Source organism: Siniperca chuatsi, linkage group LG3 (genome assembly GCF_020085105.1).
Source record: "Siniperca chuatsi isolate FFG_IHB_CAS linkage group LG3, ASM2008510v1, whole genome shotgun sequence".
Lineage (NCBI taxonomy): Eukaryota > Metazoa > Chordata > Actinopteri > Centrarchiformes > Sinipercidae > Siniperca > Siniperca chuatsi.
In genome coordinates this window covers 4757534-4771324 of record NC_058044.1, presented here as the reverse complement: position 1 = coordinate 4771324, position 13791 = coordinate 4757534, and the positions used below count along the sequence as shown (strand labels likewise).

The window sequence follows — 13791 nt, the reverse complement described above, 5'->3', positions numbered from 1 at the left end:
ATGATTTGCGGTTGGTTTGTTTTCCAACATGGCGGCCGGGTCGCAGCAGCTGGCTGTCGCGCTCCTGTTCGCCCTCAGTGGGGTTTTAAGTTTTCCTCTCGGCCAGGAAACCAAAGAGAGTGGCACGTGCGGATACGAGGTCAGCTGCGTTTACATTTCTGCCTGTTTACAGGTGTATTTTTGTTGTTTAACACTAGTTCGTTAAAGCTCAATGCTTCTGGTTTCCTGTGGCTACTTTCACTTTCACTCATCTGCCTTTTTGCTTTGTCAGTTTGTACGAGGAACTGAGATACTCTGAGAAAATAAACTGAAAGATTCATTTCTCGATTTTATTTCTTAATATTATTTCTCTGTTGACTTTGTGCCTAGTGTAGTTTAACTAGGAGTCTAGTGATGTAGAAGTGTGTATTTGTGTGTGTGTGCAGTCGTGTCATGCCACCAAGCCCAACATGCTGAATGTCCACCTGGTCCCTCACACACATGACGATGTCGGCTGGCTCAAGACTGTTGACCAGTACTTCTATGGAGGTCAGTCTCTCTCTCTCTCTCTCACTCTCTCTTTCTCTCTCTCACACACACACACACACACACACACACACACACACACACTGAATTTACCTCCCACACATCCTCTTGTTTCCTCTCTTTTTTTTAAATGTTTAAATGTCTCATTCACCTCTGTCTATACAGAAAATTTAAACTGTCCCAGTGTTTTCTAACACTTTTTTTTTTACAGGTATTTTATAGCTGCTTTCATGTTAACAATTTGTCTCTTCAGATGGATAAACAGCGTGTTGGAAATTATCTCTTCTGTAATAACAGTTTTATAGTTTTGGTGACTAGCTTGCGTGTTTCAGCATCACGTGTCTTTTTATAGTGAGAACAGCCGTGTGTTCTGCAGGTGATCATCATCTGCTCCTGACCTGTGTGTGGTTATGTAAGCAGAGATCATCTGCAATATAAATGGATAGATAATGTGCATCCATTTTTCATGTATTTGTGCGATATGATACAGTGTAAGCACAGGGTTTTGAATTTTAACTTTAAAAAATTGAAAATAATGTAAAAAGATCTGAGTGTTTCTGTACACCGGTTCTTTATTTAAACCTAAAAATAAGTTTTGAGTAAATGTAAAGATTTGCGAACCTGTGACACAGTAGTTTTACAAATATCTTTTTCACTGCAGTGACTAAATCCTTGCAGCTTCTTGAAGTTGTGATTCCTACATTACAAAATAATGTCACTGTTTGATGCGTGTTTGTGTATGTGTGTGTAGATCGTAACGACATCCAGCATGCAGGGGTGCAGTACATCCTGGACTCGGTGGTGGATCAGCTGCTGAAGAATCCGGACAGGAGGTTTATCTATGTGGAGACGGCGTTCTTCTACCGCTGGTGGAAACAACAGAGCTCCAGCATGCAGCAGACAGTCAAACAGCTGGTTAATGAAGGTACATGAACCAACACTGTACATCTACATTGGAAGGGTTTCACTCCATAGCCTGACTAAACACTCCCCCCCCCTCCCTTCCTCCAGGCCGTCTGGAGTTTGTGAATGGCGGCTGGTGTATGAGTGACGAGGCCACCACCCACTACAGCGCCGTCATCGACCAGATGACCATGGGCCTGAGGTTCCTCAATGAGACTTTTGGGCCTTGTGGTCGCCCCCGCGTTGCCTGGCACATCGACCCCTTTGGCCACGCCCGCGAACACGCCTCCATGTTTGCGCAGGTAGTTTATCTTAAAGGCATAGTTCGACATTTTAGGAAAAACCTGTCACTCTCTTGCAGAGACTTAGATTAGAAGACGTTGTGGTTTTACGGGAGGATTATGTGCTGGACCATTTCTTGGCTGGGTGCAGTGACTTCCTTGAGTACTGATGTCACTGTGGGGTCGCCAGGCAACCAGCAGAGACAAGATATAACGTATTAATTAGTGAGCTTCAAAGGTGCTGGTAGGCGGATTTTGTTGCCTTTCGGACAGAGCCAGGCTAGCTGTTTCCAGTTTGTATGCTAAGCAAAGCTAACCAACTGCTGGCTATAGCATCATATTTGCTGTACAGACCAGAAAGTGATATCAATCTTCTCATTTAACTCTCAGCAAGAAAGCGAATAAGCTTTCAATCCATGGCTTCGAGCCAGCAGCCCTCCAGTTAAACAGTCGTCTCTGAGCTTTGGACTAACTGTTTCCTGTGTGTTTTGTTTCAGATGGGGTATGACGGTTTCTTCTTTGGTCGTCTAGACTACCAGGACCGGGCTCGCAGGATGTTGGAGAAGGAGCAGGAGCTTCTGTGGAGGGCCTCAGACAGCCTCACACCCCCCATGGCTGACCTCTTCACCGGTAACAAAACTCCCACACATGCCCAAATGCTGCTTCTCTTCTTGATCTATTCTTTAAAGGGTCAATTGACTTGGTTTTTAAAAAAATAAGTGTTTTTCCACTTTATGGCCAGACACCACATGGGGTGAGTGACTCAGTATGTCTTTTTGTAATTTGGTTGAACTGACCATTTAACCTTTGCCCTCCCCCAAAACAGGGATCCTTCCCAACGGGTACAACCCTCCTGAAGGCTTCTGCTGGGACCAGTCCTGTGATGACCCACCAATTAGAGATGACCCTGACCTGGAGGACTATAATGTTGATGATGTGGTGATGCGCTTTCTCACCATCGCCAACAGTCAGGTTAGACACATACACATACACCCACAACCACGCACTCACTTAAACATAAACACACCATATCTCATGACAGACTCACTGTACACGTTACTGTGTACTTAACGAAGATAATTTCCAAATAATTTGAAAAGAAATTCTTTAATTACAAGCTACATTAATTAACAACCTAGAGACAATAAATACAAGGACTGTCAGCAGTAGTCAACTTGTCACAAGATGCCAGCATTTAATTTGACAAGAAATCAGCAAAACACACTTTTAATTTTGATTGAGTGGTCTGATTAGATGTGGAAGTGTGGTACATTCACTAATTAGCCAAAAAAAAAAACCCTCAAATAACGCCACTGTCATGTTTTCGTTTCCTCTTTATAACCATTAATTCTCTTCATTTTTTCCCCCTCTCTCAGGCTTCGGTGTATAAGACTAATCACATTATCATGACCATGGGCTCAGACTTCCAGTATGAGAATGCCAACCTGTGGTACAAGAACCTGGACAAGCTGATCCGTTACGTCAACGCCCAACAGGAGAATGGCACCAAAGTCAACGTGCTCTATTCTACCCCCTCCTGCTACCTCCAGGAGCTGCACAGAGCAAACCTCTCCTGGTAGTGTGAACTTTAAATGAGCTTGTTGGAGTTATACCCATAATGACAGGATAAAGAGCTGTCTCGTGTATTTTTTGCTGCAACTTCATCCTCTTTTCAACCCAGGGCTTTGAAGACAGATGATTTCTTCCCCTATGCAGACGACGCTCATGATTTCTGGACCGGCTACTTTACCAGCCGACCAGCACTGAAACGTTACGAGAGGATCAGCAACAGCAACCTGCAGGTAGTTTGTGGCTCACTCTAGGAGTCCAAACACGGATAAATTTGTATTTAAAGCCAAAATCGAATTACATTCTTCACATTTGAAGTGGACAGAGCATGAATTATCACATTTGATTAGTTGCTTTACCTTGTTCTGGTCAGTACACAGTGAAAATTTCATCAACAGTGGCCATTTAAAGACATCTCAGACTCCACTTGTCTTGTACTTGACTCAACTAACATTTAGCATGTTAGCATGAGAGCATACTGTTATTTAGTATGTAATATTAGCTAGATGTTAACATGGTAACACACATTAACATGCTAAACGTTAGCGTGTTAGCATATTAACACTGATATTGTGCAGTCAGCATGTTGATATGTTAACCTACAGCATGTACACTGACATGCTCATGGTATGACATGCTGTGTCATTTAGCACTGTAGTATGCTGTCATTAGCATGTTATTATGCTATGTTAGCATTAATCTCAAAGTACAATTGAGGAATTCTGTCAGGGTTTTCAAAGTCTGACACTGTGGGCCCCCCCTCAGACAAAATCCAGACAACCGCACCGTGCTAATTCCCTATCTTTCCACCTGTTGATGGCATTAGTCAGCGGATTAACAAAGTCAATAGGATTCATCCTCTGGGAGCAAAAATACTAAATGTTATATTACTCCATCCGTTAAAAATACTGTACTCTGGTGAACAGATCTGCAGACTGTTGTAACTCTGTGGCTTTGTTTTTTAACAGACGTGTAACCAGCTGGAGGTACTTGGTGGTCCGGTCTCCAGGAAGGGACCCTTTGGGGAGGGCGACAGCCAGACCATGAGTTAGATTTGTTTTTTTATTACTTCTTACTGTAAAAAAAATCACTGGCATCTGGCGAGTTGGGAGGGAAGCCACTGTTTCCATCTAGTGGTCACATTTACACCTCCAGTGAGAAAAGATTCAAGCCAAATGATTCATGGCTGAATAACTCACCACAGATATCCACTGAGGACTGACTGACAGGTACTTGTTTTGTGCTCTCGTTGTCAGAGAAAGCCGTGGCGGTGGCTCAGCACCATGATGCAGTCTCAGGCACAGAGAAGCAACACGTAGCTAACGACTACGCCAGGAGGCTAGCTAACGGCTGGCAACATTGTCAGGTATTTCAGGCTTCACGCAGCATTATCTTGTTCAACATAATCCTGTATATTTACGTACTAATATTTTGAGCTACTGTGGTACTGTATGTCCAGTAGAGTCTTTGTATTTTCTGCACAGGAACACATATTGCAACATAATCGACAGACCTCATTGTGAATAATTTCACCTTTTTTTTTTTAATGTTTAGTCCAAAGTATTTTCCATTTAAATAAAATAAAAATGTTCATTTGGATCAGCTGCAAATTTGTATTATGGGACTTACCAAGCCTACTGGAATGTAACTTTTTACCAAGCAAATTGTTTAGCTGAAACTACTTGTTGTGTTATCTTGTATGTCCTTTTTATGTCCATTGTTTGTTTTTTAGATATGATTATGGAGGATGTAACGCACCTTTCATTTCTCTCTCAGGTTTTGGTCAGTAACAGTCTGGCTGCGCTGAGTGGCTCGTCTGCTAAGCGAATCTACTGTGACAACCTCAACATCAGTGTGTGTCCCCTCACCGAGTCTAGCAAAAAGGTGATACGCATACACACCCCTCCAGTGATTTTTTTTTTTTTTTTTACTACTAGCTCCTTACCCAAACACTTCCAGAACCCAACCTTAACATAACCCAATTCTAACTGTAAAACCAAGTCTTAAAAACTATTAAACTGGCAACTCGCAATATGACATAAACAAGGGCACACATGCACCAGTCCAAGCATACACAGACAGATATCATACATTTCTTTTCTTGAATCTTCCAAAATAGGTTTGTAAATAAATATATTATATTATATCATATTGAATGATGCTCATTTAACTATATACACTTCTCTCTTAATACCAATATTCATATATTAATCAGTATTGTTATTGAACGATGCTCATCCTCACCCCTCTCTCTCTCTCTCTCAGTTCTCAGTCAATGTGTACAACCCTCTCGCTCGCCCTGTCACTTGGCCGGTCAGGCTGCCGGTGAATGGAACAGCGTACGTCGTATCGGATGCTAAAGGCAAGTCTGTGGACTGCCAGGTCAGTGTGTGTTTCTTTTATTAAGTATGAGATTATCCACAACAAGCTTTGCAGTTGTCCGACACATAAGACACAGACAATACAAATTAACCTCCAGTCTGCATAGACTTTATTTGATAATGAGTTGTGGTGGATTATCCATTTTTATGGCTTGACTTGCTAGTGTTGAAAATATATTGAATTTATATTTTAGGACAATACACTTTTTATATGGAATCTGTTTTTGTCACGCTCGGGATAATAATTACTTACAGTTGGAGGTTTTCTGTGGCCATAGTATAATTGACCATTATTATAAACTCCAATGAACTTTTACAATTATAAATCACATCATCATCTGACTGGCAACATTGAGACATGTCATTTCCTTTGGCATGGTTGCTATAGTTGAAAATCAATAAAATGTCAATATACTGTAAGATTCCAAAAGTGCAGTATGATAATTTCTTGAAATCCTCATCAGTAATAATCATTATTAGTATTCATTATTAGTATTTGGGATGACCATAATGGCATGATCATAAAATAATTCAGATCCTACAGAATTCAGATTATCCTTTTAGCCATAATCATGCAGCTATGGTGTGTGTTTCTTTTGTTTTAAAGACATGAAAACATTTTCTGGCACTTTTTTTAAACTGGAAACGTGAAACAAAAAACACAACAAGATAACGGCTTCTCTGTGTCTCTGCTCCAGGTGGTTCCAGTGTCCACAGCCACCCGTGAGGTGAGGAGAAACCAAGGCTTCGCTGTCAACGAGCTGGTGTTCCAGGTTCAGGCTCCTCCTCTGGGCTTCACCACCTACTCTGTGTCCCTGCTTCAGGGCGGGCCTTCGCCTGCCTCCACACAGCACCGCACGCCCAAAGCCATCCAGAACAAGGTCTTTACCACAGCATTATCATACAGTTGCTTTGTGCTGCACCGTTGGAAATAAGTTCATAATGCTTTACAGACAAGAAAACAAACGTATGAAAACAGCATGGTCTACATTTAAAAATTCATAAACAAAACTGGAAAGGAAAAAGGTAAGTAAGGCAGATAGTGATTGTGTAAAGTCACACAGTGTTATGCCAATGCAGTGGTGACATAACTTCATCCAAAACTACATCCATCTTATTTTGAAAATCGTACAGAAACTCTGGAGGATTTAAATGACTTCCAAAGAAGTTCAGAAATTCAGAAAAAAAGTGTCATGAACCATTTCAAAATGGATAACTGAGACAAATTTAAAACAAATTTGATTTCACTTTCCTTTTAAAGAAGGACTAGCTAAAAGCTAATCCTGTGCACTTTGTACATGTTTATTGTACCTGTATGTATTTTCTAATACTTATATTCATAGCAGAGCTTAAGATGTCGAGGTTCTCTTTGGGAGTGACGAGGACGGACAGGATCAGGAATGAGGACATCAGAGGGACAGCTCATGTTAGATGTTTCGGAGATAAAGTCAGAGAGGCCAGATTGAGGTGGTTTGGACATGTTCAGAGGAGAGACTGTGAATATATTGGTAGAATGATGCTGAGGTTGGAGCTGCCAGGCAGGTGGTCTAGAGGAAGACCAAAGAGGAGATTTATGGATGTAGTGAGAGAGGACATGAAGTTAATTGGTGTGAGTGAAGAGGATGCAGAGGACAGGGTTAGATGGAGGCACATGATTCGCTGTGGCGACCCCTGAAAGGGAACAGCTGAAAGGAAAAGAAGATATTCATGACAAAGTACATTTGTATTCTCTTCTGAAAACGGAGTATTTGTGTGTCCGCATGCTCCAGTTCCTACAAGTGACCTTTGACCCCGACACCGGCCTCTTGAGCAGCCTCACCAACCTGGAGACCAAACAGACCATCAAACTGACGCAGAATTTCTACTGGTTAGTGTCTCTCTGACAGAAGTACACACAAACCCAAATACATTTTGAAATTTCATGTTTGAATTTGAGCCAAGACACCAGACGACCGATGTTTTGTGTACATTTTTATTATTTTTTTTTACTGTGTGTTTGTGTGTGTTACACGATCCAGGTACAACGCCAGTGACGGTGACAACTCAATGAGTAACCAGCCTTCAGGTGCCTACATCTTCAGACCCAACTCCTCCACACCTTTCGTCGTCAGCAGGACGGCCAAGACGGAGAGCATTCAGGTAGAGAGCGAGGAGCATCGCTGCTATGTTCACATTCAGCTTTATCATATTACAAAGATTCTATTATATCTCTTTTAAACTCACAAGCCTGATATCCTTAAATGTTAATTTAAGAAAGGACAAAGAATTGAGTTAATTATGTAGCTTTATTTTGACTTGACTTTATCTTTTATTCTATTTATTTATGAATAACAGGCGACTCAAGATGCCAGACCACTGTGATTTTAAATCCAATAATTGGCACCAGTGTGTGTCAGAAAGTTACCCAATATATACTTCAAATACTCCTAAAAAATGAAACACTTTTTTAAAATGTTGAAATTGCTTTTTACATGGTAGTCTTTAGATTGATTTCTTTTTGTTTGATGTCGCTATAAAAATGATTATTCGTTTTCCCTGCAGACCTCTGTTGTGCAGGAGGTGAGGCAGTGGTTTGCTCCCTGGGTGTCTCAGGTGGTTCGTCTCTACTCTGACAGCAGAGCTCTAGAGCTGGAGTGGACAGTCGGACCGCTGCCCATTGAGTGAGTGAGTGTGTGTTTGTCACACATACAGTAAAGCTGTATATGTTAGTCTGCGTATATGTCGACACATGTAAATAGAAGTTGCACTATATAAATGTTTTATAGGCTGCACTTTTAGAGATTATGCTTATTTTTGTTTTTCTTTCTAGTTTTATTAATGTAAGTGTGGAATCATGGCCAAAATGCATCACTTAATCTCTCACTCACTCTCTTTATCCATTAGTGATGCCCTGGGGAAGGAGGTGATCACTCGTCTAGACACCAGTATTAAAACCTCTGAATATTTCTACACCGATTCCAACGGCAGAGAGGTGCTGCAGAGAAAGTAAGCTAAATAGATTTTTTTTTTTGTAAAGTTGAAAATATATGATGTTACAGTATTTTAATGGAAAGTGTCAGTAAGACTGTTCTAGAATAAATTACCTATCAAGATTGAAGTGGTGTTGAGTGAGTGTGTTTTACTGAACTCTCTGTGTAGCAGAAAGAAGCTCAGATAGCTGTGTGTGTACTGTTGTTTTGTCCTAAAGGAAAGATTTCCGGCCCACTTGGCGCCTAATGCAGTCGGAGCCCATTGCTGGAAACTACTACCCCATCAACTCCCGCGCTTTCATCAAGGTGTGTGTGTGTGTGTGTGTGTGTGTGTGTGTGTGTGTGTGTGTGAGAGAGAGAGAGAGAGAAAAGGTCTCCTGAAATAATCCACCATTTAGAGGAAGTAGAAACCACTTTTTTAACCAAAGAAACAGTCCAAATGAAAGCTTGAGATTATCTAATTCACTGTATTTAATTTCTGCTTTTTCCCTCCCTCCTCACCTTACTGATTGTTGTGTGTGTGTGTGTGTTTTCAGGATGATGTGGACCAACTCACTGTGGTGACAGATCGCTCTCAAGGAGGAGGCAGCATCCAGAACGGCTCTCTGGAGATCATGGTGGGACATTCACACACACGGCTAATCCTTGTCAGGTTGTTAACCTGGATCAGACTGACACACACTCACTTTAACACTGTTTCTGTCTCAGTACACACACACACACAAACACACATTTACAGAGGATCTCCCTCTTAACTCCACCCTCCTTGTGACGCGCTTTGAGTGGTCGGAAGACTAGAAAGGCACTATACAAGTACAGTCCATTTACCTCCTCCCCCGCAGCTCCACCGCCGGCTGTTGTACGATGATGTTCGCGGCGTTGGCGAGCCTCTCAACGAGTCCTCTGACATCTTCCCAGAGGGGCTGGTGGTCCGAGGCCGCCTCCTGCTCTCCCTGGACCGCCCGCCCAGCGCGGCTGACACACACCGCCCCCTGGGCCAGGAGGTGGTACTGCAGCCGCTGCTGACATTCAGTGATGGAGATCTGCACCCAAACACTCGACTGGAGGTGAGTGAGGAGGAGCAGAAGGCACTATGTGTAGAAATTTAACATTTTCTGACTTTTGCACCCCCCCCCCCCCCAATGATGGTATCAAAATATCCACAGCAGGAAGCAGGAATAGAATAAACGCTATACTCACATACAAATTCTATTGGCAGTTGCTTTAAAAGGGGCAATTATGTAAGATTTGGCCAGAATGTTTGTTTAAAACATTCAGAAAATGAACTAACCTTATCAACAGGATGCGGAGAAGTAACAGTTATGTATACATAGTATAGTATGCATAGACGTGATGTCAAAGACGTCTATGTATTGTGTTGCAGAGATATAAACAGAAATTAGCATGCTAACCTGCTAGCCCCGGCCCGACCTGTGTTGTAATACCACTTTTGCCTCGAGAGGCGATATTCCGATAGTGTAGCTCAGGTAGTTCCTGCTGGGAGATGTGTGCGAGCGGCAAGTTCGCTATGTTACACAAGCGCTCTGTAGCTTTTTTTAGTCTAATAAATAAACAAAATAAACTCACTCGGTACTATATTCACTGTTGTCAAACTGGCCTCTGTAGCTCAGTCAGCTATTAGCACTGCTAAGTTAGCTGCACGGCTAACTGAGCTTACTGGCTAACGGCAGTTAGCAGAAGTTATGACCTGATATGTGATATGCTGCTCCCTATTGATTTGGAGTATGAATTCGACAGGTGAAGAGTAGTCTCAATTCTTACATATTGCCCCTTTAAAAAGTTTAGTTTAAGTTGCCCAAAGTCATCTTAACCTTAAAACAGTTTGGTTCAGGGTTAGCGGAAGGTTTGTATGATTGGAGTGTGCAGCATTGCTATGAGCAGAATTGTAAACATGGAGGGCTGTAGGTCAGTCTGCTGCATTGTTAGGTCTGTCTCCTGTATGTACTCCATTTCTGTGCTGTTTTGTTGCTATTTTCATTTTCAGACATTGTTCTCATTTCACAAAATCTCAGGAGAGCAGGCTGTTGTTGTTTGAAGCTCTAGTTGTACTGACATTTTCAGAGCTAGTAATAATTAGTGACACATAGTGTCAACATCACACTAGTAATTAGAGAACTTATGCCCTGTAATTCATGTAACACTCCTCTAACAGATCAATCAAAAATGAACGGCCGACGTCAGAGCAACTTTTAAATGTTTTTAACCAGCCGAATGGTGTGAATGGACCTTCTGGCCTGTATGACTGAAGTTACAGCAGTCAGTGGTCTTCCTCTTCTGTCTGTGTGTCTGTCTGTAGTTCTCTGGACTGCAGGCTGCGCTGCCCCCTGCTGTCCACCTGCTCACACTGACACAATGGGACGAAGACTCAGTGCTGCTGAGACTGGAGCATCAGTTCCAGAGCTGGGAGAGCAAACTGAACTCACAGCCCGTCACTGTCAACCTGCAGGTCAGACATTCAGACACGCATCTTACACTTTGACATTGTCAAATTACAGTTATGATAAAGACTAATGCTGAAATGATTTGATTATTAATGAATATGTAGATCGCCATACAATTTTAATTTTGCTGTTTAATTAAACCCAAGCATTTCTTGGTTTAAGCTTAAAAAAATGACAAGATCATTTTTGCTTCTTTGTGTTGTGGGGACATTTGATAGATATATAATTTAATGTTTAAGTAAAATAAAGAAGTAAAGTAAATATAATATATAATGAAATGTTAGCAATTTACTATAACTGCTAATTCTATCACCCCGTCTTGCTTTCTGTCCATGTAGAAGCTGTTTTCCACTCTTGAGGTGCTGGGCGTGTCCGAACTGAACCTGTCAGCCAATCAGTGGAAAGACGAGTTGACACGTTTTCACTGGACACCACAGACAGGTACAGGACAGCTACACCTGTCATTAACGGCACTACATTAGCTCCCACATGCTGAAAGTAAATTTGGGCTGTAGGAAGACGTAATGAGCACAGACCATCCCAGATTCAAAGCTTCCTGCTGTGTAGGTATAGATTCATAATGATGTTTACTTATTTTTTTGATCAAATAGTTCCTGATTTTAAATCAAAATTTTGCCAATTTAAGCATTGCGGCTTTGTTTGTTGGATGAAAAAAGGGTTTTGTAGAAAAACGTTTAGATTATTATTTATATTTCTCAATGTGATGTATTTAAAAAAGTATTGTTTTGGTATCTGAATGGGAACTTAAGTATTGTATCTGCAATAGTATGGGAAAAAAAATTGAAAACAATACCCAGCCATAGTAGAATAAAGGGCAATAAAACATCAGCAAACATGCCAGGTATTAAAAACGAGTAAAATCCTAAAGCTCAGCCAGCGGCTGCAGTGTTTCTAACACCACATAATACAAAAGTGTGGCACCGAACAAGTAACTTAATGATTCTGGTATGCAGAGACTCTCACCAGCTAAATGTTTGTCTTGAGGATGTCATTGGAGGAAAGGCCTATTCAATTCAAAAGGGTTTCTTCCTCTAGGTAAAATTAATTAAAATGATTGATATCTGCCATTGACAATCACCAAAAATGAACACCAGGCAGTCAAATGTTGGTGAATTAGTCTCATCTGTCAGCTCTCTGGCAGGAAGCCGCTGCTGGTTAGCTGCCAGATGGACCACTTGGCTGGTGGTTGAGGTTCCAGTTCAGTTTGAACAGTAGACTGAAGAGAGGAGGGTAAATACAGGAATCCACTAACGCTTTTTAATTCTACAAGGGTGGTGATCACTGCTCCATTACAGTCAACTTAACCGTAAAGAGTATTTCCCTGCAGGGACTAATCAAGCAGGCAGTGTAATATAATGAGTCATAAATGCATTGTTATGGTTCATAGCTTTAATAGTAAACTGTAGGGTGTTTTAGTGGCTCAACAAGACTCATTTTGTAAGGAGGTAGAATTAATTTGTCACTTTCCTGTTGCTACTGGTTTCTTTTGTACCTTTGACCTTTTTTACTGCTAGTTTGTTATGACAGTGTGACATTTGTAGAAATGATGTCTGTTTTTGCTCATTTTAACATGTTGTACCTATTTTTCAGATGAGAGGCCCCTGCTGAAAAAGTTTGAAGACCCCTCCATATGGGAGGTGACCTTGAGGCCAATGGAGATCCGAACCTTCCTGCTCAGAGTCAGCCTCAGATAGCCAATCACACTTCAGTTTTTTTGCAAGAAGTTGCAGATTAATTAGAGATGCAATTTCAATCAATCTAAGTTCCTGTGGCCTCTCGCTTGTGTTTGATTCGATCAAGCGAGGAAACTTCTACACCAGTTAGAAAATGTATGGACACTTGAAGGATTAAAGGGGTTTCTATTCACAAAGAATGAGAGGTTGTGTTCACACGGCTTACAGTTTGCTTTTGAGTGTGAACGCAGGGATAGACAACACTGCCCAACACACAAATCAAATCAACCCTGTGGCCAGACATGCCGGGGGTTTGTAATACTTGGTCACAAGAAAAAAAAAAAAAAATTTCTTGTGACCAAGAAAGCAAGTCTCTTAGTGAGCAAGTCTTCCTCATGGCTGTCCAAAAAACGTGATTATTTGCCACTTAGTGACACTGAATGTCTGAACATGTTTCTCCTTTGAGACATACAGTATGTACAGAATTTGCTGAAGCTGCCTTTTGTACTGCAGAAACATCAATAATACTAAATCCCCTAAAACTGACAATGGAACATTTTTCAGATGCAGATTTTTTTTCAGCACATGCACTTCCAATCACACACAAATCCTCAGACATTTTCTGTGTACAAATAAAACTGGTGCCAACTTGTACTGACGGCCTATGCAATAAGTGCAACCTTTGTATCTCTGCCAATATGTGTATAAAGTTTGAAAATGATTTTATACTGATCATCAAGCAGCTGATAATAAAGTCTTATTATTTTGTGTTAACCTCTTGTTAATGTTACAGCTACAGACAAACGTGCCTGTTTTCTCTTCATAACCTGTGTTGCACCGCTGCCAAAGACCCCTTTTCCATACAATGAAAGTTAAGATTTCTCAAGTCGTCCACGATTGTTACCTGCAGTGTTTTGTATAATCAGGACAAGAATGTATTTACATCAATTAAAGAACTGTTTTAAGACAAAATGTTACTGCTGCAAGTTCATCCTGAATAATTAAGG

The 13791-nt window shown here is 41.2% G+C and overlaps 1 protein-coding gene across 1 annotated transcript; it reads left to right on the top strand.

Annotated features, from left to right (window-relative positions):
• The first annotated feature begins 4 nt into the window (after nt 1-4).
• man2b1 (mannosidase, alpha, class 2B, member 1) lies at nt 5-13558 on the top strand. The gene is made up of 23 exons (XM_044190135.1): nt 5-139; nt 426-528; nt 1277-1450; nt 1537-1730; nt 2207-2339; nt 2536-2681; nt 3086-3285; nt 3391-3511; nt 4247-4325; nt 4535-4644; nt 5055-5162; nt 5544-5660; nt 6358-6540; nt 7429-7526; nt 7678-7798; nt 8201-8319; nt 8543-8644; nt 8847-8934; nt 9165-9245; nt 9471-9695; nt 10946-11095; nt 11429-11531; nt 12702-13558. The coding sequence occupies exons 1-23, from the start codon at nt 29-31 to the stop codon at nt 12803-12805; spliced, it is 2970 nt and encodes a 989-aa protein (XP_044046070.1). The 5' UTR covers nt 5-28; the 3' UTR covers nt 12806-13558.
• Nucleotides 13559-13791: the final 233 nt, after the last annotated feature.